This window comes from Mandrillus leucophaeus, unplaced genomic scaffold, assembly GCF_000951045.1.
Source record: "Mandrillus leucophaeus isolate KB7577 unplaced genomic scaffold, Mleu.le_1.0 Scaffold336, whole genome shotgun sequence".
NCBI classification, from domain to species: Eukaryota; Metazoa; Chordata; class Mammalia; order Primates; family Cercopithecidae; genus Mandrillus; species Mandrillus leucophaeus.
In genome coordinates this window covers 2012410-2039770 of record NW_012103543.1, presented here as the reverse complement: position 1 = coordinate 2039770, position 27361 = coordinate 2012410, and the positions used below count along the sequence as shown (strand labels likewise).

General features: G+C 35.6%; 1 protein-coding gene across 1 annotated transcript in view; it reads left to right on the top strand.

The window, feature by feature from the left end:
• ARHGAP15 (Rho GTPase activating protein 15) overlaps positions 1 to 27361 on the top strand; it is a 642246-nt gene that overhangs the window by 421712 nt on the left and 193173 nt on the right. The window contains exon 11 of the mRNA XM_011988707.1: positions 14930 to 15007. Coding sequence (XP_011844097.1) covers positions 14930 to 15007 — 78 coding nt within the window. The remainder of the gene's footprint in view (positions 1 to 14929; positions 15008 to 27361) is intronic.

Genomic DNA, 27361 nt, shown 5'->3' with positions numbered 1-27361 from the left:
TGTCTTGGTGTGTCCAAAATAGCAGGTAACCCAGGAAGGGAGAAACTTTGGATAATAGCAACCACTCTTTTGAATTCATTTGAAACCAATATGTTGTACCCATTTTCCCTTTCTGTTCCTCTCCCATTATGTACTTGCCCCCTTCTTCTCCACCTTTTTCTCTCCCACATCTTACACAAGTGAACTCATCGTACTTGTCTTCTTTTCAGTTAAAGTCTGCTCCTAGTAAAAGATCTGATAAATTAATCCACATACTAAAGCATGTATGACTAGTGAGGTTTGATGTGAAATCCTCCAATAGGATTTGAAGAAAAAAGAAAGAATTCTAGTTACAGAATTTTAGGCACTAGCAAGACTGTGTGAAATGTTTTAAGAAAGAATTATCTTCCCAGAATTTCTGAAAATAAACTGTAAATGTAGCCTCTATAATTAATATTAACTTATCTTGGGAACCAATGGTATAAAATCCAAGTCTTCAAATTGAAAATCTTTCATTTCTATCTTCCATGGCACTTCAAGATTTAACTATAGTGCCTGACTATGGATTTCTGAACATTCAAATTCAATGGAGTTTCTAACATCAAAACTCAAACTCTGCCATCCCCTGGAGGAAATAGAGAAATTAAGACATGCTTTATTTACATTTCATACAAAAGAAAACATGAAATATATTTATAATTGATATCTTGCCACTTTGGAAAGTCACGTATATGGAGTTAGATATTTCATAAATGTTATGTCAATGAACATCAGCATATATAAAACACCTTAGTTTTTTTAAATTTGTAGATAATATATGTTTTGATCACATACAACATGAAGTTTGAAAGTATATGCATATTGTGAAATAGGTAAATCTATGTAACTAACAAATTACCTCACATAGTTATCATAGATAAGAGCACTTAACATTTACTCTCATTACATTTTTCCAGAATATATGTCATCATTACCTGTAGTCATCTTGCTGTCCAATAGATCCCTTGAAATGTATTCCTCCTATCTAATTATAATTATGTACACTTTGACCAACATTTTCTCATTCCTACCATCCCCCCAATCATCCCAGTCTCTAGTAGCCACCATTCCACTCTTCTTCTATGAGATCAACCTTTTTGAATTCCACATATGTGTGAGATCATGCAATATGAATATTTCTGTTCCTGGTTTATTTCACTTAACATAATGTCCTTCAAGTTCATTCAGGTTGTCACGAAAGCAGGATTTTTTAATGGCTGAATAGTATTCCATTTGTGTGTGTGTGTGTGTGTCATATATATATGATATATGGTTGAATGATAAAATGTGATATTATATATGTGATATATATATCACGTGATATATATAATATCACATTTTATTCAACCGTTTATGGACACTTAGGTTAATTCCATATCTTGGGTATTGTAAATATTACTATAATAAAATAAGAGTGCAGATATCTTTTTGATATACTGATTTTATTTCCTTTGGATATATACCCAGTGGGAGGGATTGCTGGATAATATGGTATTTCTATTAAAAATAGAATATTTGTTTGAGGAATCTCTGTACTTTTTTCCATAATGGTTGTACTAATTTACATTCCCACCAACAATATAAAAGGGATTCCTTTTCTCCACATCCTTGCCAATACTCATCCTTGCCAATACTCATTATCTTTTGTCTTTTTAATAATAGCCATTCTATCAGAGGTAAGGTGATATCTCATTGTTGCTCTAATTTGCGTGTATCTGATGATTAGTGATTTTGAGCATTTTCCCGTTTACCTATTGGCCATTTTTATGTCTTTTTTGGGAAGTATCTATTTAGTTTTTTGCTCATTTTTAACTTGGGCTCAGGACATTTGGTTTTTGGTTGTTTCGTATTGAGTTGTTTGAGTACCTTATACATTCTGATGTTAACATCCTGTCAAATGTACAGTTTGAAAATAATGTCTGCCATTCTATAGGTTATCACTCCACTCTGTTGATTGTTTCCTTTACTGTGCAGAAGCTTCCTAGTTTGATGTAATCTCATTTGTCCATTTTTTGGCACATGTTAGTTTAAAATATTTTCTTTCCATGACAATCAATCAGAAAGAAATGAGAGATACTAAATATATATATAAATATATATGTGTATATATACATATGCAAATACCCACATATTTCCACAAATCTTTCAATGTAGATCTATGTAACAAAATCACCCAGAAGCTGAAAATCTGGTTTGTATTACACTAGTGCTAGATGAGTTTAAATAAGGGAACAATTGGTATTGGAATGCCTTTTTTTAAGTCAACAAAGTATTTTGAGTAAACAGAGGGTGCATAGTTCTTTGTTAGATTGTTAACAGCCCTTATGTACTACAGAATGAAGCTGAGAAGTTAGGTCTCTCCTAGACCACTAGAAGAAGGCTAATATTTCTACTTTATGTTGTGACAAAAGAAAGTCAGAAAGCCAACTTTATTGCTACCTCTTGGCTTTTGCTTATGCATTTCTTTTTGTACGAGTCCCAAAATTGCAAAAGCCAATGGTATAAATTGTCCAGGGAAAGGTAGAGCTTCTAAGTAGGGAAAATGTTTTTGTCTTTTCAGTTCTATTCCAGGTACCTTATATTTCTATCTCCAAACCTGGATCTGATTTCCCCAGTAAGAAATAGTTTATGAAATACTTAATTTTGAGATTTCTACTGTGTGTCCCATGAAGATTTTGAACCTCATTTCAAGAGTCTTAAACCATCTTTCAGCTAAATTAGAGATACAAAATACAGTATTCAAGGATACAGAACAGATTTATGATAGTCTCCAAACATTTTTCAAGTGGGTCTGTGGGAACATAAACTCATAAGTATATATTATCAAATAATTTCAATCTATGTCATAATGTTTTCATAATAAATGTCATTGATATTGTTTGTTCACAAGAGTAATATATATGTATATACTATACACGTGTGTGTGTATATATGTATATAAACGCTTATAAAATAGTTGGGAAATATGTAAAACGATTTAAAAACAGAATCATTTTTATAATCCACCTCACAGAGAATATATGTTCTCACATTTTAGTGCATGCTATGGCTCCATTACATATGGCAGTGTGTATACCATGTTTGTTACTATACCCCAATGCCTAGTACACTTTTGCAATATAGTAAGTGCCTACACAATATCTGTCAAATTGCCTGGAGAGTTGGAATTCACCAATTCAAGGGCCACAGAATATCTTAGAATTCATCTGTTCTTCCATTTAATCACAGTTTAACACAGGTCCATCTGCCAAGCAGGAAGGAACATGCCCTAGTCCCACCTTTCTGTTTAGCAAAAGTATTAATAATATCCGCTAAACAGTTTCTCCTGTATTCTCAAAAAGAAGATAGTCATCCTATTTGTGTTTCCTGAGAATAGGAAGCTCAAATGTCTCAGCTTCATCCACTGTCGTAGTTAAGAGCACCTTCTTCTTTGCCTGGGAAAGAGGCTACTGACACTATAATTTCTCAGAAGTTTAGACAGGCAGCAAGAAGCTGAAAAAAGAACCATTTTGTCTGTGATCCAAATAGGACTTTGCTGATGGTCGGTGTACTCAAATGGGTTTGTAGAATATCTTGTCTTTGTGCCTGGAATTTGCTTTTACGAACTCACTTGAGAGGCAGCAGCCAGGGGAGCGCTCTCTCTCACCTGAATGCTTAGCAGAGGCAAGCCATCAAAACCCTCCAGGAAGTGGCAAGCCAAAGGGTCTGAATTAGAGGCACCTCCCCAGAGAAGATCAAAAGTTATGCTCCACCAACACAGAGACACTGAGAAATGGTTGAATGTGTTCTAAATTAAACTGCCCTGGTGGTGAGCAGAGATCTGCCAAAATCTTTCAATTAATCACTTTTACCTTCAGGGCAGAGTTAGGCCTGAGAGTATTTCAATAGATTTTTATTGGAACAGAGTTATTTCAGATATTAAACTATGTTGCACAAAGTAAAAATAATGTTATTTTTAAGTTGCTACTCTTGTTAAATAAAAGTTGGCAAGTGTTCTTGGGGTCTGTATTGTGTCTGTATTTGTGAATGTGTGTGGCTTTTTCTTGTGCCATAATCCCCATTGATTTTTAAAAAGTGAACAGCAATGAACTAGGTGATAAATATATTTATATAACATTTTCATTAATAATGTGTTATAAATAATTGAAGAAAGGTTTTAAGTATATAATTCGCTACATCACAATTGGAATTTTTTTTTCCTACATCTTCAGCAGTAAGTTAATTAGAATCACCTGCATTTCCTTGGGTGGACACCAAATGGATTGCAAACAAAAACAGATTAAAATAGCTGCTGGAGCTCATGGCATACAGATGACAAGATTCACAAAAAGGACAATGAGACACTGAAAATGTTCGCTTTTCAAACAATTTTAGAGGAAATTTAGCTCTTGCGACTTCTCTGTAAAAGCTGCCTGTAAGTGTTTTGCTGAAAGGCTAGAACAGCTTTGTTTCTGATCCCTTGATGAGTGAGAGAAATGTTTAAGAAAGATCACTTTACAGAGAGATTCAGGCTGAAATGTGATGACTGTGATTCAAGCCAAGCCAAAAATTACAGTTCAGAATGAAAGGGGAGGGACGTGGTTTGGGAATCCATTTTCCCACATTCCTGAATCTCAATCATCCCAGCCAATGTTTAAAAAAATCCAGTGGAAAACAATGAGGTCACTTTGTTTAGATGTTAAAAAAAAAAAAAAAAATTACGGGTGGAGGGATTGAAAAGAATGATGGCAAATGTATGAATTTTAAATCAATATCTATTTCAAGTATGATGGGATCAGAGGTACACTTTATATAACTCTTACAACTTCATCCCAAAAGGAGCCATTTTTCAGTTTTCTTCTTGTTTGTGTTGGTGAGCCATTTATTGTGTTTCTTTAACTTATGAAATAGTATCTAGCTAAATTTTTTTTTAAAAGTGTACATGGGCACATAGTACAGATTAATCCTCCTGAGACTCCAAGCTTTCCTTAGGAATAGCATCTCCAGGAAGCTGGTTTTCTTTCTTTAAACCTGCTGTGACCACCCCACTGCTGTGTAGATCTCAGGTTATGCTGGCATATTGGCTTGCAAACTACCAGATGATAGTGGCAGATGAAATTAGATTCATTGTTCTTGTTACTTCTATTTATTTTAATGAAACACACTAAGCAAGTCATACTACCAAATGAATGATTTATTTACATCAGCATGATCACAGCATAACAGTAGAACTGCAACATAAAAGAAACTCAGAGAATAATATGAGATAAACCAAATACAACCTCCAACTTCAATATCTTCCAGATACACTAAGTTTTTCTTCAAGGCAACAGCTCTCACTTAATGAAAACCAGAATCATTGACCAAAATTTGTCTTCAAGACTAAGATTTTTTTAAAAAAGAAACGTGTAAGATAATTTGTCAATGACTGTTTATAGGTACCTTGTTTCCCACTCTCCAGAAATCATTTCAGTTCATCATCTTTGGTCTGATCAGACCACTGATGCTAGGTTCTTTTCTAGAGAAATTTCACAAGCAAACTCAGAATATTGCTGAGCTCTTTCTTATCTTCAGAGATTTTCAAATGATCCTAAGGCTGGCATAAATCACATTTATGTCTACTATCCTGCAGGCTTCATGCAGTCAGGCCTCAAATTCTTAGCTTAGAGAGAGATGTAAGATTCAATGTGCAGAAAATGAGCCACATTATAGGACACTATTGTTCCACTATTGTTTCATGTTAACTAGGTATTAAGCAAGGTACATAAATGGCTTATCAATCTATATCACTTTAGCCACACTGAAACTTTTTCCCCTTGTCTTTGCCCTGGTTGACTTACCATTTGGTAATCTTTAAGTTAAAAGGAATCATTTTAAAGGTGGGAGTTAAATTCAATGTATAGAGGCTATACATACAAACAAGCCTAATCCATAAAAAGAATCACAGCAAATGGAAACCAGGAAATAATATTTTTAAAAGTATACTACTGCCTATACTACCAGATTCCAATGGTATGGATAAGCATCTCCAATTATAAGAAAATTGATGCGATATTTTGGCAAGAACTAAGTATAAATATAAGGGAAAAATTCTAATAATGAGGAATGACAGTGGTTTTTCCCCTGTATCCACATTGAGGAGGGATGGCTTTTTTTTTTCTTTTTGTAACATTTGAAGAAGTCAGTGAGATTTTCTTCTACTTATGGAAATGTCTAATATCCCACTTAACATGAATGAGATAGATGAAGAAACTAGGAGAGTAATGCAATAAATTGTTTTCAAAGACTGAATCCAACCCTGCGTCTCTATACAAGAATACCTAATAATAGTAAAAAGCAAGATAGCCACTCTCTTCCCACATGTCTCCCTACCATCCCCCCACCCACAATCCCCAAACTCTATTGTCCCAGAACTTTTCAAGGCATAAATGATAGAATGCAGAACCACTAACACACGTAACCACATAGATGACACAATGCAGAACCGGTAACACACTTAACACTCAGGGTATTTAGTTCTTTTCCTCACCCAATTTTGATGCTGGAGCAATATAACAACATCTGCCTTCTCCAGTGTCCAAATAAGACAAGGCTCGTTAAGAGTTCGGTACTGGGCAGAAGAGCAAATAAGACCAATATTAACGATAAATATTTTTGCAAAAAAACAACAATCTTATTTCCAAATATTAACAGGTTGAAGTAACAGGGGCAAAGGAAGGAAGTGAGGGTGAAGCATTTGAAAATGATCCCAATCGCCCAAGTATTCCATGAAATGTCCTTGAAAAAGCATTCTCCTTTCTGATTCAAGAGTCTATTTGATACCACCTTTTTCTTAGTATGTATGTATATGTATACATATATATATATATTCCTTTATTATGTGCTCTTTCAAGGTATTTAATTTAAATCTGGAATTTGCCCCTAGCTCAGACACTGGCTATATAAACAATTTTAAATAATTGCTCATTTTTTTGTATCATAGGTTCTAAGCCATTTTCTCAGAAATGAAAAAAAAAAATCCTTAGTGACCTCTTTTTAGTCTAACATTAATGAAAAATTAGCAACAAATATTTATCTCTTCCATGTCTTAAGAGAATAAAAATTCTTATTTTCCTTATGAATCCCCTACAAATACCTGGGAGATTAAATACATTTTTTTCAGAAATGAATAATCAAAAATGAGCCAATAAAATCTAGATAATGATAACCAAAAGCAAATAAAATAATGAAGGAAAAATTGAAGGTATTTTGTTATGACATTAAAAAGAAAAACTTGTTGCAATAATTGTGTCTATGAAGCAAGCATTCATAGCAGAGATATGAGGAAGGTAGAACAAAAAACCAAAATGAGATAAAAATTGAAAAGAAAAGGCTCATGAAAGAAATGGAAAACTAAAACAACCTCAGTAATAAAAGAATTGAAAAATACATAAATGATAGTAGGAATTTCTATAAACACAGAAAAGGACAGGAGTAAGAAAAATGAAGTGAGAGATGTGCTGAAACTCACCTGTAACAACATATTCTTCCAACATTCGAATTGCAATTGCGTAATGACTGTTTTAAATATTCACAGTTTAATCCCTTACCATTTATTTCCCATGTACCAATAATGAAAATTATATAGTAGTATCTTCACAAACTAATGAAACTTCTGTTTTCAATTTTTAAAGTTCTGTTTTTATGAAAAACGATGTAGGCCTCACATTCAAGTTGGCAGACTGAAAAACTATGTCTGATTCTCTTCCCTCAAAACAATCCCAATGAAATAATAGAAAATATGTGTTTTAAAAAGAAAAAAACTGATAATGGTGCTGAAAACAGAAAAGGTGCCATCACAAGAAATAGAAATTCCAGGAAGAGAGGAAGCAGATGGGATCAAACAAATAGAGAAATGAAAGCAGGAGAAACACCATTCCCAGACACCACAATTAGGCACAGTTCTTTCCAGGGATGTCCCAGAGAATAACCAAACTTGGAGTCAACAAATAAAAAGAATAGAAATTGTCCAGAGGGCAGTAAAGAAAGTAATTCATTAAATAACAGGATCTAACAGCTGTGAGAACTGGGCTCCTCTTTCTTTATCCTGCACCAAAGAGGCATCTACAGCAGGTGCTTGAGCCTGAGAGCAATTTCTGTAAGGATGGAAAAGTTGCTGGCGTCTGAGAAAGAAGGCAATAGAGAAGAAAGTGTCTCAGGTCTTCTCCAACAGAATTAGATATACCTTTTCCCAGGTGCAAAATATGTAAAGTTCTCTATACCCTAAGTTAAGTCTCCCTTACTTTGATAACTGGGGAGAACCCCTGGCCTATTGTCTACTCACCACCCTTTTACCCTGCAAGATACCCCCACATACCATTCTCATTTAAGATTGGACAAGTTGTAGGGAGGGAGAGAGCTGGACACATACAGAGGTACCCATGACCACTGTTTATTTTAATCAATCTCAATCATAAAGGTAATCCAATATTTGATAATCTGTCTTAAGTAAATTCTAGATACGGAGAAGAGAGATAATAGAGGGAAAACAATATTGAGCAAATAATATAAGAAAATGTTTTCCAAATGAAAAGGCCCAGATGGGGAGCACATATGAGTGACATTTTACTACTACAAGTTTAAAGAGAAAAAAAAAATTTTAATCCGAGAGCAAAAGCAATTTACCTGTAAAGTGTCAAGAATCAATTTGACATCAGACTTAACAGCAGGGATGCTAGAAGATAATGGAACATTTATTTTTCAAAGTTAGAAAAGTAAAAGATTATGAAACTGAAATAAATATTCAAGTCAACAATCAATTAGGAAGCAAAAGAAAACAGTCAGACGGGTAAAGTAAGAAAAATTATCAACCACATCCTTTTATGAATCAAGAAAGTTCTTAAAATTCAATCCAAGAAAGAATAACAATGGAATACAAGAGAAGGAGGGTAGTTGATGCTGACCTAGAGTCACATTGTCTAAAATGGTCATCACCGGCCATGTGTGGTTAAGTTACTCAAAGCTGAATAAAATAAAATTCAGTCCCTCAGTTGTATTAACCACGTTTCAAGTGGTTAATATTCTCTGTAGCCAGTTATATGTGGCCAGTGAATGCTGGTTTGGACAGCAAAGAGACAGAACATTTCTATCACTGCAGAAACTTCTGTTGGGCAGGACTTAATCTGAAGAAATGAAGAAACCTACAAAGGAGGAAGAGGACAAGTTAAGTCTTTCGGGAGCTCTCCTTTGTGAAACTAAATTTTAATGTTAAACCCCAACATGCTCCCTTTTTAAAACATAGTGACTATTAACCCATAGATAAGTCACAAAATAGTTATAAAAAACAAAATGTCCCAAATTTTAAGAATATAAACAATAAATGCATACAGAGTAAAACTGGGAAGGGAAGTAGTAGAGAGAAGTAAGAATAAATATACTGCTTTATTTTTCATAGCTCAGAGATAATTTGATATGCTAACATGTAGAAATAGGCAAATTAACTCAAGAGAAAGAGGGTGTACAGATAAGTGGTAGGAACTGTGAATGCACTAAGCTCTTTATATTTTCTGAGAAATCAATAAATACCATTCAAAGTTAATTAATAAACAGAAATATGACATATTAACATTAACAAAAAGAATGAAAATAGAACTTTTCTTTTTGAGACAGGGCCTCGCTCTGTCCACCCCGGCTGGAGTGCAGTCGTGTGATCAAGGCTCAACTTCCTGGGCTCAAGTGATTCTCCTACCTCAGACTCCTGAGTAGCCACCATGCCAGGCTAATTTTTAATTTTTTGTGTGTGAAGATAGGGTTTCACCCTGTTGCCCAGGCTGGTCTTGGATTCCCGGGCTCAAGTGATTCTCCTGCCTTGGCCTCCCAAAATGCTGGGATTGTTGGTGTGAGTCACTGAGCCTGGCCTAAAATAGAACTGTTAACAATAACTATCTTTGAAAAGCAGGTTGGGGCAGCTACTGTACTTAGTTTGGATTGTATATTGTTCTATGTGGTTTAATTTTGGTTTTTATTGTTTTTTTAAACCATGGAAGTATAGCAAAAAAAAAAAAAACCCTGTATATATTTTTAGAATGGTTTTTATGAAGTCATATAGTTATCCTATAGAATAAAATTATTCTCGTTTGAAAATCAAAATTGTGCCAGCTATTTCCTAAGGGAATCATTCTTAGGAAATAGCAAGGCTATTGAAGGATGGGCATCTCATACGAAATTAACCATAATTAAATAAAAATGGCAGATAGGTACAAAATAAACACCACTGAGTTGGAAGAGAGATTAGAATTCTAAGTTATATCTTGTACTCTCAGTCATTGAATTTAAAGTGTGTGAACAAATAAGCTAGCAAAAAAATGTTTGAAACACTCACTTCAACTTAGAGGAGGAGGGATAGGTCTAAATGGCACCAGAGTTTCTCATGTTTAGCTCAGAACCCAAGTAGAACTTTGGAAGGACTGAGAGAGAAAAGTGCAGAGGTTGAGGGCAACCTGAGTGTTCCTGTGCTCAAAGGTTTTCACTGGAGGGAGAAGCCAGAAGTTCAGAATATTGCGAGAATGGCATTTCTCGTGGTAGCTCTGGCCTCCTAGGAATTAGGACGCGCCATAAATCTCAGGAGAGGGACTGTTTGTGCAAAATTCCCAGCCCACATTTGCAGGCTGCAAAGGTTCAGATGCATTTTGTTGTGTGTCAGAAAACCAAGCAGACTTTTGGGGCACACCACTCAACCAGGCTCAAACTCCACATCTGCGTGGTGTGTCCATCATTCGGGCTACCCAAAAGGCTACCTAAACCAGTTTCGACTGTTTTTAACAGACTCGTCTGCATTGTCAAAAACTGCCCATATTTTGGCAGATAAGCCAGTCAACTCTGGACAGAGTGTTGGTCTTAGATTTCTTTTTGCAAAGTGTCTAAGATTTATGGTGGGAATTACTCATGACAGCTGCATTCTTTCCGCTGGGCTTAGACCACCATTTGGTCTAATAACTCCTAATTGTGTGTCTATCCCAGTCTAAGCTTCTTCAGGGGAAAAAAAAAAAAAAAGTGGGGGAGGGGGTGGGGAGACTTTTAAAAATCCCCTACAGCAATACCCAGTGATTTCTGCCAACAGTAAACACTATTTTGAAATGTAAGAAGGTTAGTTGATGATGAACAAATAAACAATATTTCAGTGAATATGGATTTCTTCAGAGAATTTTTCATACTACCATTAATGCCAGTCTGATTTTTTTTAAAAAAGTAAAATGACTTAGTTTTATCGTGTTCCCAAAGTATTTTTAGCATAACAGGCAAAAATCCTGTTAGCATTTACAGTCATGTTATTTTCTTGAAAGAGGTACCTCTCAAAGCGATTTTTCACCAACCTTCTCCAAAGCACAAAAGAGGTACCTTGAAGACATTGGTCATTTAAAAATCATACGAAGTCTAATTATATTTCCAAAATAAGTAGTTTGCAATCCAGCAAGAATAATGTGGTCATGAAAAGGATGTCCAAATCCACCAATTTACATTGGTTTGGTTTGGCATAACTTTCAAAGTTCTTGGAGTAAAAGGAAGATGGCACGTGAATAATTGTAATTTGGGTAATAGTCCTAGAACTTTGGGTCTGCTGTTCTGTGAGCCATTCAGGGGAAAGCAAATCAACTTCAAGACTGTACCTACATAATTTATAACTGTTAAAATTCACTGATATGTTCCAGATTATTTCGCAAAATGTAATACCCTCCCTTTTCATATGAAACTTTATCATTTTCACTCTATTTATGTAATTTAAAAAGTATGATAGCCAGAAAGCATGAGCCATTCAAAGCAGGAGCCGCTAATGTCAGAGATCATTATCACTCACAAGATATATAGTGTTGGTATCTTTGAATTTAAAGGGCTTGAAAGTTGTGTCAAGATAGATTCATATTGCATCTAATATGTTTTGCTTTACTCCCTTTTACTTTCTGGTTTCTATCTCCAGTCACAAAGCAGTTTCTCTGCTGTGACTCAGGTCTACAACCACAGTGGTAGCACAGGTCTGATTTACCCTTCCTGTCTCCACCAGCTGTGCTCCCTCCTTTTATGCCAAAAGAAAGTTGTGTTATTACTTTAGGATGAGGCTGCTTTCTTTAAACAGTATACTGCTTTCCAGTTGTTTATGTGTAATATATGTCCAATCCATATGACTTTTTCAAATGGTTTTGATTACTGGACTTAAAATTTTTTTTAAAGAAATGTATGAAAGACGAAGGAAAGCACTTCCTATATTGTAACTCTCTAAAAGAAAAAAACATTTTGGATATAGGGAATTTCATCAGTTAAAAACCAGTTTACGACTCTATGCATTTCAATAGCATGTAGAATAATATTTGAAAAGGAAGAGTGCTAACTTCACAATAGACATTCATTTGATTTTACACCTTGTATAAATATGCATATTAAAGCAATGATTAAGTAAGACCCTTATTTGCAATTAAATTTTGAAATTCAAATAATTTCACTTATAATAGACCTCTGATAAGGGTCTAGCTAATTAGCAAAACAACATTTTTTAAAAACACACAATGTTCTCATTTTTGTTGTAATAGATATTCACATTTTATCTTTAATCATTGTAAAACGGACTAATTTGATTTTAAAAAAACATTAGAATTTCTCATTTAGAGAACATAGACCCACATATTCCACTGATGTTTCTATTTTCTACAATAATTCTTTTTCTCTAAATTCCTTAAAATCAATTGATAATCCATGGGAAAAAATCAGGGCCACGTTCACTTGATCAAACTTTGTTTGTTTGTTTGTTTGTGGTGGCAAACATCAAGGTGACTTTATTCACCACTCATGGTTCTGATGCCATTTGTCTACTTCCAAATCCAGAACTCTCCCTGAAACCCCCAAGCATGCCATTATGAACATTTTTCTATAAACATTTCAGGGCCTCTGAGGGTGATTTTAGAGAATAATTTTAAGATAATTTCCTCAGTGGTTATATGTTCAAAAAAATTAAGAGGGAAAACTTTGAAAAGGACACAGTTTAATGTAAAATTTTTGGTAGTTTTAAAACTATCATGTTATTTAAAATTTCATAGGTTAAAACTAAGTACCAAATAGCATCTAATGACAAAGGAAAAAAATGATTAATAAGTTTTTTGTAAATTAATTTTTTAACATTCTGGGTGTAAGTGCATGAACTTAAGACCAAAATAGACCAATACTAAAGGTAGGAATTAAATATTAGAAAAATTTTAATTAGGACTATTATCACATTTAAGCTGTCAAGCAGAAATTGTACTTTAAAACAAACAAACCAGAGTAGACTTAGATTAATGGAGGTAATTTGTGCATCACGAAGAAAAAATATATTGGATTTTTACCAATATATATGTCTTAGAAAGTTTCACCACTGGCTAACTGGTGTCCAACTTCATCCAATTCCTCACAATTTATAGTTCTCAGGGAGGGACAGAGTCTCAATCATTTCTTAGATTATTCTAGAACTATAAAGTCACATCAGTTAATACATTTATTAATAGCTATTCCATTTTATTGCCATTATCTCAAGTAATCATATAGTTTATTACATGGAAGAGTAAAAACTATAGTGAATGACTGTCCTAAATTATGCCATTACTACCAGTGTTCTAAGCTATGTTATTCTACCCTAACCTCCCAATGAAATATTTTGCACAATGGCAGAAGTGTTCCTAATATAAAGTGTGTAAAAATGTAGAGATAGTAAAGCAATAAATGAGCTCATTTTATGCCAGTAAAGAGCTTTGGAAAGCCTTTATTCTGTTATACTATGGCAATAATTTCTACCAATGTATTTAATACTATTGTGAATTACAATGATTATCCATGATGCTATATCACCTCCCTAGAGAAACTGCTGAGATAAGACCTCTGCGTCTGCTGGCAGTTTCACCTAGGCCTCTCTGAGTGCCCAGACACATCAAAGAATATACACTCTTGACATTAAAATTATGTTTTCGGCATTTTTAGATACTACTATAGTGTTTGACTAAGTGTTTCCCTTTTCGTTTTCCTGTTTCTTCGTTGTCCTCATAACGTGGTCATGAAATTAACTAGATTCTATAAATAGATGTGTGGAAAACAAGTGAATGATTATTGAAATTCACTGCCAGGATAAGTTATTTTGAATTACAGATGAACAGTTCTAAAATAATCTGAAATTCATTTTACCATTTTGCTAAAGATTTTTTTATTTTTCTCTCCATAATGGAGCACCCATTACCTATAATACACTGGAAGTTATCAAACTAGCATTATATCTAGAATAGAATTTTTACTCTTTAGTTTCAAACAATCAGACCAAAACATGTTGTTCTGTAGCAATCACAGGAAAACAAGAATAGAATAGAATAGAATAGAACAGAACAGAATAGAATAGAATAGAATAGAATAGAATAGAATAGAATAGAATAGAATAGAATAGAACAGAACAGAACAGAAATGGAGGGAAGATAAAGAGCTGAGGGGAGGAGAGGAAGGAAAGAAGAGAGACAGAAAGGCAGGAAGACAGTAAGTCAGGCCAGTAGCAAATGTCTCACGAATGTCTTGAGTTATTTTACCTTGTAGAAAAAAGGCAATAATACACAAATGTCTGGAGGTTTCTCCTCTACCCAGTTTGATTCCTATATTTTCCTTGGAAATGAACCTTAAATATATGATGTAATCCTATGCTACCTACTGCTCTTTTGTGCCTCAATTAGACTCAAATTTACTGATGATAATTTTAATTATGACTGAACACCATAATTACTTTATTGAGATTAAAATTTTGAAGAGTGCATAATTTAGAACATACAAATTAGTTTTCTCTGAGAAGAAGAGATATTTGGTGTGATTTACTCCTTCTTTTCATAGTTTTTTTTTTTTTTTTTAACCATCTCAGTTCCTATATGTGCTAATATAAAATATGCCCTTTTGTCTTCAGGTCTAGATGTTGATGGAATATATCGAGTTAGTGGCAATCTGGCAACAATACAGAAGTTAAGATTTATTGTCAACCAAGGTAAGTGATTTCCACTTCAGAGATTTTTTCAAACAGTTTCATATGGAACAATATTTCAGACACTGTGCTGTATGTACTGTGAATAAATAATAATAAAACTAACAGGAGAATGAGAAAGTGGAGGAAATTTTAAAATTATCAGAAAAGTAAAAGATAACCAACTAGTTTATCTAGAAATGAATAGATTATATAGAGAAACAAATTAATAGTTTATGTGAAATAAATAATGAATGGAACATGTCAAAATAAAAATGGGGAAAAAATAGAAAAAGAGTAAAAGAAAAATGACCCATATTCAAAAAATGTTATTGACTTGCAATGGACACTTACTATATGTTGATGAATGAACCAATGAATGATGGAAAATGTAAAAGTCAAAATAACAGATAATAGAAAAAATATATAGTAGGTAAGAAAAAAATTAGGAAATGCATATGCTATCAAAGAGTTGTGAATTAAAACAATGAGATATCACTGCACATCTGTTAGAATGGCTGAAATACTGACAACACCAAATGCTGCCTAAGATGTGGAGCAACAGGAACTCTCATTCATTGCTGGTGGTAATGAAAAATGATTCAATCACTTTGGAAGAAAATTTGGCAGTTTCTTATGAAAATAAATGTATTTTTATCGTATGATCCAGTACTTCTTGGTACTTATCCAAATGAGTTAAAAACTCATGAACACAAAAAAACCTACATACAAATATTTACAGCAGCTTTTTTCATAATTGGCAAAACTAGAATGCAACTAAGATGTCCTTCAGTAGGTGCAGGGACAAACCAACCAGAATACATCCATACAATGGAATATTACTCAGGGATGAAAAGAAACGAGCTTTCAAGCCATGAAAAGACTTAGAGTAATCTGAATGCATATGCTGAGTAAAAGAAGCCAGTGTGAAAACACATGATTCCAACAATATAACATTCTGGGTAAAGGAAAACTACAGAGAGTAAAAGATGAGTGGAAACAGTGAGACGAGTTTGGGGGAAAGAGGGAGAGATGAATAGGTGAGCACAGGAGATTTTGAGGGCAAACAATTCTGTATGATGCCATAATTATGCATACATGTCATTACACATTTGTCAAAACCCATAAAATGCAACACAAAGAGTGAATCCTTATGTAAATTATAATATTTACTTAATAATAATGTATTGATATTGGCTTATCAATTATAACAATCTACCCCATTAATGCAAGATGCTATTAATAGGGAAAACTTTTGGAAGGGTGAGGAGATATAAGTTAACTCTCTGTACTTTCTGCTCAATTATTCTGTAACCTTAAAACTGCTCTAAAAATGTATATTAATTCAAAAAATAAAAATTAAAAATTAGAAAATGAAAAACAAGAAGACCGAAACATCTTAAGTTGGTGTTATTGACAGCTCATAGGTTTTAAAATCATACAGATGAGGTAGAACTTAGACTCTCTCCTTGTATCCTTGGTATCTTAACCTCCCTATGCCTCTGTTCCCTATCAGGAAAAACAGTGGGGGAATGCCTTGGGAACATTTGGGAAAATTAAATTGAATAACATCTACAACACTTAGGAATGTGACAGACTCATGTTAGTTCTCCTTTTACTTAAAAACAGTCAAGAGTGTCTTCAGAAGAACTCCAAATCCTAAATCCTTGTACTCTAGCTTCCCGCTTAGCTTCTATAATAGCTGGCTTCAGGTTCTCTGAATGTTTTTCATAATACATTTAATATATAAACTGTACTCCCACATTTCCATACTGTTGTGTTTTTTAACGTCTTTGCATATGCTCTTCCCTTTACTTTCAATATCCTCCTATCTTTTCTTTCTCATCCCACATACACAAGCTTCCAGCCTGGTAGATTTCTTCTTTTTCTTCAAGGCCCAGATTATAGTAATTTCATTCAAGAAGCCTCCAGTTAGATTTCTTCTCTGTTCCCCTTACACTGAATAGCTGAATTTACAGTAGTACATTCACATCTAACTTTTAAAATTCCATCTATTATAAGACCCATAGATTTAATGCCAACTTTTGGAAAGGATATAATCAAATGTACTCAGTGATTGTATTTCAGAAACATTAAAATTTGTAAGTCTTGGAATCAAAAAATAGGATACTGGCTGAAATGTCTGTCTCTTTCACAAATCTCTAAAAAGGTAGAACTTGAATCATCCTTGTATCTTTTCCCATTAACCAGTTCTAGCCTTGGTGTTTCCATACAAGGAGCTCCTCATAAAGGGAGTTTTTAATTAATATTTGTTGAACAATATACGTGAGTGTTGCAGGTAGGAGAAGTATTAAAACTGGAGAGCATTCAATTCTCCAGCAATTCAACTTGGGTTGAACCAGTTTTTTAAATGTTGATTGCAATACTTTTGGCCACTTGCCACATGACTCTTGCTTCTAAGAATCTCTATAACTGAGAATCTCCACAGCTCTGCTTGTTCACTAATGCAATTCTTTGTCTTTCACAATTACTCTCTTTCCTGGGCAAAACACAGAACTAAACTTTACCTCATTCATTTATATTATTTCCATTTAACTGAATCAGAGTGCCCCCTCTGTGGGTAAAATTTGGATAAAATAGCCCTAGCCTCATATTCATTCTAGCTTATAATCAGCTAAAATCATTTTTATAATACAGTTTATGCTGAAACGATATCCTGATTGGGATTCTAGACAGCTGGGCAACACATTTCTTCTACAAAGAAGAAATCTCAAAACAGAAGCCATGCTAGAAACAAACACTAGTTGCATTTCCTGCCTTTAAAAAAAATTATGCTCAGTAGTTTGAAAAGGCAAAGAAAAAAATCTGCAATGAAAATATGAAATCTGTCCATCTCATCTTTTGCAATCCAAACTTCAGTGTACTCTGAGGCTATGTAACCACTCATGTTTCCATGAGAATTGACAATGTAAAGCTGGACAGAGGCCTGCGTTGGTATCTGGTAGCACAGAATTGTCAGTAAACTGTCTCCCTGGTTTATAGCACTGTCAGAATGCAACATACTCAACACAAATTATGCTTCATTAGGACCTTTGATACTGGTAACTTTGTCCAAGTTGTGTTATGGAGTTTTTTGAATTAGATGATAAGTGAAATGGATATACCAACCCCTTTCAAAATTTGCTAATCAGATTATCCTTTGAATGTGTTTTCTGGACTGGCCCCACAACCTTGTTGCTAATGCCATACCTTCCCCTCCATCTGGACCAGGACTCTAATAGTAGAGCTGACTTGAAAATAATCAGTGCTGGGTGCAAAGAGATTGTAAGTGTACATGTGGCCCTCTGTGGCCCTCTCTCTGTGTGTCTCTGTATGTCTAATAGAATAAAATGACAATGCAGGGAAAATTCCATGAAAAACATAAAGTGCTGTGTAAAGGCAGTGCATCATTTTTGCAGTCTAAGATGAAACATAAATGATTTTTGGCATATCTGCCTTGTATTAACATACTTTATTCCCCTTTATTCACCTTGCACATGTTTCTTTTCTAGAAGGTTCTAAATATACATTTTTAAACAAGTAAGCCCTGCCCACTGTTAGACTAGACAAATAAAAACTGATTTTTGAGATTTTCAAGACAGATGAATTGCAATTTATGTATTTCACTAATTTTCTTGAATTCTACAATCATCAGCAATTCTAAACACACCAGTTGAATAACTCAATTTGTTTTGGTTTTCTGTTTGACTTACTAAATCAGGGGGAATTAGATACCCTTATTATACTTCCAGTTCAGATGACATGTAAGTTATATTCAAAGTGTTCACTTTTGAAAAGCATTTCCTAATTATAACTAGTAATGATGATAATAGTAATTATTATGAAAGTAAGCAGCATTTTCATAATTTATTATTTGCCAGGCACCGTCCTAAGCACTTTATTTATGTAATTTAATTTAATCCTTTCTTCCATCCCATAGAGTAGGTAGTATTATTATTCACGTTTTACAGCTGTAAAAACTGAAGTTCAGATATTAAATAATGTCCTAAGGTCATATAACATATAAGTGAAGGAGCTAAGACTAGATCCCAGATCTGTCTGACTCAGAGCCTATGATGCAAACCACCGCCGTCATTCTGCATTTCCAATTCATCAGCTGTTGATTATCTCTTTATAAGAGCAGAGATTAGTCTTTTCGTGCTACGCACGTTCATTCATGACTTTCCTTTACACCCCGCCTCTTGTGTTGGTTAGTGACGCGTACTACGGTTGGAGTTTTGCTAAAATTGTTCAAGAGCTGTTTGGAGAAACGCCAAACATCACAGTTATGAAGAAGCCTGGCATTGCCATTCTCTGTATGGCTTTATGTATCTATGTTTGGCCCAAGAAACTACTTTAACACACTATTCTGTTGCAGCCTTTGGGAAAGGGATCGAGGATTCTCGATTTACTGGGCTGTTGGTGCGCTTGTGAGCAGTGCTCTGCCCTGTTTGTTGAATTTGGTGACAGCTTTCAGTGACATTTTGCTGATACAGCTCTTCTACTTTGTGACGGCATCCCCAAAGAAAACTGGTCCATGACCTTAAATGTCAACCTGTCATCAGCCTGTGACATTGCGTTGATTCTTCAGAATGATCTGTGACCTCCTTACAGTTTTCTTGCATGGGGGGTACTTTGCAAAGGACAGACTTCAGCATAGAGGATGCTGCATGTCTTGAGAACTTTTGACAGAAAGTCTTGGAAATTCCCCCAGGCTAAATTCCCCCTCCTTCCCACATTGACACTTGGGTTTGAGCTGCCCATCTATGCCTTAGGCTTATTGCCCAAACTACAAATTCAGTTCAGACTCACTTGGTATTACTTAGACATCCTCTTTCACCCTTTGAAAAAGGGACAAGAGAGATTGCCTTTCTTTTTGGAAAAATCTTGCTATGAACCTTCCCGAGCCCTTGAGCCAATGGGAGAGCTATGAAGCATTGCTGGAAGAACTGACTGGGAATTTTTCAGATGGGTGTCTCTTAGTACACAGTTACAAATATTCTCTCTGTTTTCCTGAACTGAAGAAAACTACTTCTTACCAGGATTTTAGGCATGTTTTTCTTTTATCTTTTTCTCTCTCTCTCTCTTTTTTTTTTTTTTTTTTGAGAGGGTGTCTCGGTCTGTCACCCAGCCTGGAGTGCAGTGGCGCGATCTCCGCTCACACTGCAACCTCCGCCTTCCGGGTTCACGCCATTCTCCTGCCTCAGCCTCCTGAGTAGCTGGGATTACAGGCGCCCGCCACCGTGCTCGGCTAATATTTGTATTTTTAGTAGAGACAGGGTTTCACCATGTCTCAAACTCCTGACCTCAAGTGATCCGCCCGCTTCGGCCCCCCAAAGTGCTGGGATTACAGGCGTGAGCCACTGCGCCCGGCCGACATGTTTTTCATTTGTAGAAACAAAATTTAAAGAAAAACTGTTAAGGAAAACCTTCTCTACTTTTGCAAACAAGGAGGAACAAAGCATACAAATGCTATAAATCTACATGATCAAGAATCTTGTTTCAGTGTGTGTGAGCGCACACACGCGCGTGCATTTGTTTTAAATGAGAGGATTTTTTTCATTAATTTATAGTCTTGTAGATATCTTTATCTACCTAGATTTTATTGGCATAATAATCCAAATTAGATATTGACTTAAAGAGATGAATGTGCTTAGTTTAAACATGCTAAGAATAAGCTCCGTTGAAAAAAACTATTAGAAAAACAATTTTGTTTACCAACTGTACCTAAACTACTTTAATATAGATTTGTACCTTAAAGCAAAGCCAAGCATCAACTTTAGTAGCTATCCTTGTGCTTTTCATATTATTGGCAGCATCAAAAATTGAATAAAAGCAAGAGAAAGTGAGAAAGAATGTGAACAATTGGCAGTTTCATCATGAAATAAGCAATTGGATGAAATAGAAAAAGATCTGAAAAAGGATTTCAAATTTCTGTTCTTATAAAATAGCCCTTGTATCAAGTCCATTCATTTTTCTATTAAGTAAGTTTATATTGCCCTCTTATTATTTTTAAAACGAAGTATTTCCTTAAGCCTACTCTACTGTCACTGCCAACCACAGCAACAGCAAAACAAACTGTGTTATTTGCTTTATTCCATTCCACAGGGTGGCTTTTTGGTAAGTTGAATCATTGATATTGCACCTTTTTGGCTTTCATGTGACAAGATTATCTTTTAACAATGATTTATTTTTCCCATTAAAGTTGAAAAGATCACTTGATCATAAAAGAGCCAGACTCTAACATCGTTCAGGGCTTTGGAAACTTTCTTAGACCTCGTTTTTCAGCTACGTTGAGTCAGGGAGCTCAGAGACTATTGATGAAGCATGTATTGTTTTCTAGCTGCTTAAGAAAAGGTATTGGCATTAGTAAATAATGCTGAACACAGAGGTCAAAAGAGCAAGTTATTCGTGTTCATGCACATTTATATAGTTTCTGAGTTTTACATTATAGTACAAAAGTAGGTTTATGAATCCTGATAGTCTCCAAGACACACAAATCCTGGCTACTTATTTTAAAGCAAAGCTATACCACACATTTACTGTGGATTGTATCTTCTAATTCACTACATACCAAGCAATAAGGAGCTGACCTAATGCTGTTGTGAAATAAAGGCAGAGACCATCTAATGGGGAACAGCACCAGATAAAAGTTGAAGGATCGACCTATTTATCTTGATTCTGAACTATTTGAAAGCCTACTAGAAACTATTTTAACCCCTTTAAATCACAAACTCTTCATTTCCAAAATGGGAATAATGGAAATGTGAGGACTTTAAAAACGGAATCAGCCAGGGGATAGTTATTATTAACTTTAAGATGACAAGTAGATAGATGAAATCAAATCAATATTACATTTTCTTGGTAATAGCATGATACCAAATATTTATAATCAAATATGGTTTTTGCCTTCCACATGATTGAATTTTCCTTGATAATTGGAAGAAAAACCAAATAAAACTTTGGAAACTCTTTACTATCCAGTGTTTGAAATCATTACTAGCCAAATTCATAGGCCTTCTGAATTCTTGGACACAAAAGAGATAATTTCATCTTGTCAATATGTTTTGGGGATGTTCTAAGTTGCAAAGAATAGCTTCACACTCATTGGAGAAGGAGAGTGAAATCTACTGAAATTTTAACTATTAATTCAGTTGTGGCTTTTCCATATAGACTTGGCTAGAGTCTAGAAATTGAATTAGTCAGAGTTATGTAACTACTAATCCCCAAGAAAAATCCCTAAGATATTTACAAAATTCCATCATGATCATCACCATCATCATCATCACAAATCATTGCCATAACCATCAAAATTAATAAGTAGTTATTAAAAGCTTCATAGGAAAACACACCATGCTTGCTTCTGCTCTAATAACACTGTAGCACTGGTTCCCAGCTTTGACTGCATATCAGAATTGTATTGCATATCTCCTGCTGCCTAACCATATTACTGCCAACTTAGCTACCTAAAGCAATACAAATTTATTATCTCACAGTTTCTGTGGGTCAGAAGTCTGGGCACAGCTCAGCTGAATCCTCTGCAAGGCTGCAAAATCAAGGTGTCAGCCATAGGCAGGTTCTCATCTAGACGCTCAACTGAGGATATAGGTCTGCTTCCAGGTTTACATGGTCATTGGCAAGATTGAGTTCCTTGTGGGTTATTGGACTGAAGGCCTCAATCCATCATTGGTTGTTGGCCAAAAGCCTTATGGACCATCTCACAACATGGCAGCTGCCCTCATCAAAGCAGCAAGGGAGAGACAGATTATTAGTACAGCAGAAGTTTTAATCCCATGTAACATAATCATGAAGGTTACATTCCATCACCTTTGCTACCTACTGTTGGTTACAAGCAAGTCACAATTCCCACCTTACATCCTAGGGGAGGGGACTACACAAGGCATAAACACAAGAAAGTGGGGATAATGGGGGGTCATCTTAGAACCTGACTGCCATAAGAATCAAGTGGTAGAGCTTTTCAAAAATAAATATTTTTGAAGCTCATTCATTAAAAATTCCAATGTAAAAAGTTTGCACTTTGACCTATAAGTAAGTGTTTTAAAAGAAAAACTCCCCAGATAAGTACAGTGCATAGCCAGGTTTGGAAACCCCCTGCACAGTGGCAAGTTAGTTTTATTCTGGTTCTCTAGTGGAGATGTGACTTACCAAGACATAACATGTACAAGATTTTCGTTTGAAAAAAGCAGAAATAGACCATGAATACCTGTTTCGATAACCAATTTTCTAGTGACGGGAAATCTTCTCTTTGGCTATTGATTAATATAAAAATGTTGACAAACTTTTATGAACTGCTTCATTATATAACTAAAAACTACCATGGATATATTATGTATGTTTTAGTATGATTAAAATTACGCATTTTACCATAACAATCCTTTTCCAATGTTGTGAGTTCTGAAATGAAAATAAAAGGTGCTTTACCTAATCATTTGCTAACAAAACCAAGGGGTAAATAATATTGAAAAATGTAATACAATTATGTCATTGCTGATAATAGGAGCATTTAATCGAGAATCTACTATATGACAGGTACTCAAAGTTAGAGTTATCTCTGACCCTCATAAATGTTTTCAAGGTAGATAAACTTTGTTATTCACATTCTTCGCATAGGAAATCATACTTCAGAGAAATTAAGTAACTCTTCTAAGGCTACAAAATTAATACAGTATTGAAGCCAGGAGTTGAATCTATTTTAAACTTACTCCCAAAAATATATTGTCTAGTGGCTGGATTCAATTTGCTATGGGGAAGGGGGCAGAGAGATGCTATCTTATTTTTAACATTAAGGAATCCCAAATCACTTGTTCTCATTATAATACTGTATTTTCTGGGTGTTCAGCCTCTATAAGAAAAAAAATCCATTTTAAATTACCCTTTTAATAAATAACCCCCAAATGCTTTGGGGATTATTAAGAGTAGAAAACTTGATTCATTTTTGTATCTCCAGCATACCAAAGTGCCTGCCACTTTGAATGTATGAAATAAAGGTTTGCGTCTACAAAATAAGAGAATGATGAACATCTTATACAAGCCAACTCTATATAAGATAAGTTCATTGGTACATTATGTTTGGTTCCATTTTCTCAGCAAATAAAACTCAAGCTATATTTTACATTATGTTTTCTCCCAGACGCCTATAAGTTAGCACTTAATTTTAGACTGGATAAAAGAAATGAATAGTGAAGGATCCCATATCCCCATTTTCTGTATCAACAAAACAAAGCTTGAGGCAAGATAACTTACTGTCCCTCAACATGGTATGTTATTAGTAATCGAACATGTCAGTCATGATATCGGAAATAGTGGTATAACTTGGCATGCTATCTTAGTCCTCCAAAATGTTGGAAATACTTAGGGTTAGATAAATAACAATGAAGCCATACTGCTCTTGCTAACCCCCAGGCCCTGAATTTTGAAAGCATGTCTTTTGTTTTTGTTTTCACACAAGGATCCCTGTTGCTGGTAATTACAGCTTTAGTGACTCACATATATTTATATAGCACCTCTTTTCCAAGGTGCCCCATGTACTTTGGAAACATTTCCTAACAAAAGTGTGCTGTAGAAAAAAACTATTCTCATCTCCTTAAAGCTGTTCCTGAAAAGGAAAGTAACAGTTGCAGAGATGGGAAGAAATTTTTTTCAGGTCCCCAAGCACAACGTGAAGATAAATATTCAAAGTTAACAAATTCAGGGCTAAAGCGAGATTCAAACTAAGGTCTGAATGACTTAGAACCATACAGACTCTATTATGCCTTCATGTGTATGGACCCACTGGAGAGGTGGAGGCAGATAGCCTTATCTGCTTCTCGCTTCTCTGAGGGTCCCAGGATTAATAGATGATATAGAGATGAGCTCCATAATATAAGATTTTGGCTTTTACATCATTCATTTGACAGATGCTTAAAGAACTCCTACTAGATGCCAGGCAGTATGTGGGACACCGGAAATACAGCAGTGACTAGGACAAGTGACCTTTCCATTCACATGGAGCCTCCATATGCATGGGCATTGCAATCTATCAGCTAAGAACCCTGGTGATGGTTCAGTGTGAGTTAGTGAGAAAATACTAGGATCTGCAGGCATCCCAGGTCTGCTCCCTCCTCTCTCTCTGACGTCACTGTGTAGCTCTCTCCCCTCCTCATTATTTTTCAACCACCACGGCTTCCTTTCTTCCTCAGATTCATCAAGCTCATCCTCTTTCTGGGGCTTTTGCATTTGCTCCTGCCTACCGGAAGTGACTTTCCAGCAGATCCCCACAAGATGCCCCCCTCTCCACAGTCAGGTCACCTTCTCAGGAAGCCCTTTCCTGAATAATGCGTCTGAGACATGCCTTCACCGCACCCACACCCAGCTACTACCTTTCCCAGTATCGTGTTTTCCTTTCTTCAGAGCACATGCTTTCTAAAAGTGCCTTGCTGCTTCTTTTTTTTTGTTTTTTGTTTTGTTTTGTTTTGTTTTGTTTTTGAGACTGAGTCTCGCTCTGTCGTCCAGGCTGGAGTGCAGTGGCGCCATCTCCCTTCACTGCAAGCTCCACCTCCTGGGTTCATGCCATTCTCCCACCTCAGCCTCCCCAGTAGCTGGAACTACAGGCGCCCGCCACCACACCCGGCTAATTTTTTGTATTTTGAGTAGAGACGGGGTTTCACTGTGTTAGCCAGGATGGTCTCGATATCCTGACCTCGTGATCTGCCCAGTTCAGCCTCCCAAAGTGCTGGGATTACAGGCGTGAACCACCGCGCCTGCCCCCACCTTGCTTCTTTATCACCTCAGTGCTTGCCTTCCTCCTCCACACTGTGGCATCTATGTAAGCAAGACCTTCCCTGTCTTGGACTCCTCAGTATCCCTAGCTCTTAACTGTGCCTTCAAATAAAAGCTTTTTTGATATGAATGAGTCTAACAAACAAGTGCATTAATGAGTCATGTTGGGCCACCAGCAAAGGATAGGCTCTTATCGAAAAGTAGGCTTTAGCTCTCAGGACCACAACCCAGACCCAGGAAAATATACAGCCCCAAAAAGAATATCTTCAGAATTTGAGAATTGCCATCTAATCAGTCCAGTGAAAGATGTTCCTCTTCCCAACCCTCACCACCCACCTCTGCCTGAACTCACTATCCACCCACCCAACATGGAATACATTGGAAAAACAGGAAGAAGAGGGGGAAGCTTCCAGGCTTGGAAGATCAGAGCCAGCCCTGCCAGCCTTGTCCTTTAGGCCAAAAAAGACTGCCAAAGCAACGGAGGACCCCCAAGCCCAGGTGATCCTAAAGCCATATTTAGGGTCTTATGTGACTTATATGAATTTCCATGGTGTAATCCCTTTCAGTGAGGTGGTTTGTTGCCAAGTCCCTGTCAGCCCCATATCTCTCCATACCTCATCTTCTGTTTGCCAGAGAACACCTCTGGCTCAAATTACAAGTGGATGTCCTGGTCTTGCTATAGCTCCAATGAAGTAATATAAACTGCAAAATAGAATAATCAGGAAAGGAGGGAAATTAGCTAAGGGTATAAAATAAGGCCTAAATGCTGGTAAAACTGGCTAGTCATATGTAGAAAGCTGAAACTGGATCTCTTCCTTACATCTTATACAAAAATTAATTCAAGATAGATTAAAGACTTAAGTGTTAGACGTAAAACCGTAAAACCTTGGAAGAAAACCTACCATTCAGGACATAGGCATGGGCAAAGACTTCATGACCAAAACACCAAAAGCAATGGCAACAAAAGCCAAAATTGACAAATGGGATCTAATTAAACTAAAGAGCTTCTGCATGATGAAAGAAACTACCATCAGAGTGAACAGGCAACATACAGAATGGGAGAAAATTTTTGCAATCTACCCATCTAACAAAGGGCAAATATCCAGAATCTACAAAGAACTTAAACAAATTTACAAGAAAAAACCCCATCAAAAAGTGGGCAAAGAATATGAACAGACACTTCTCAAAAGAAGACATTCATGCAGCCAACAAACATATGAAAAAATGCTCATCATCGCTGGTCATCAGAGAAATGCAAATCAAAATCACAATGAGACAACATCTCACACCAGTTAGAATGGCGATCATTAAAAAGTCAGGAAACAACAGGTGCTGGAGAGGATGTGGAAAAATAGGTACGCTTTTACACTGTTGGTAGGAGTGTAAACTAGTTCAACCATTGTGGAAGACAGTGTGGCAATTCCTCAAGGATCTAGAGCTAGAAATGCCATTTCACCCAGTGATCCCATTACTGGGTATATACCCAGAGGATTATAAATTATGCTACTATAAAGACACATGCACATGTATGTTTATTGCGGCACTATTCACATTATTGTGAATTGGACTTTGGTATCCAAGTCCAAAGACTTGAAACCA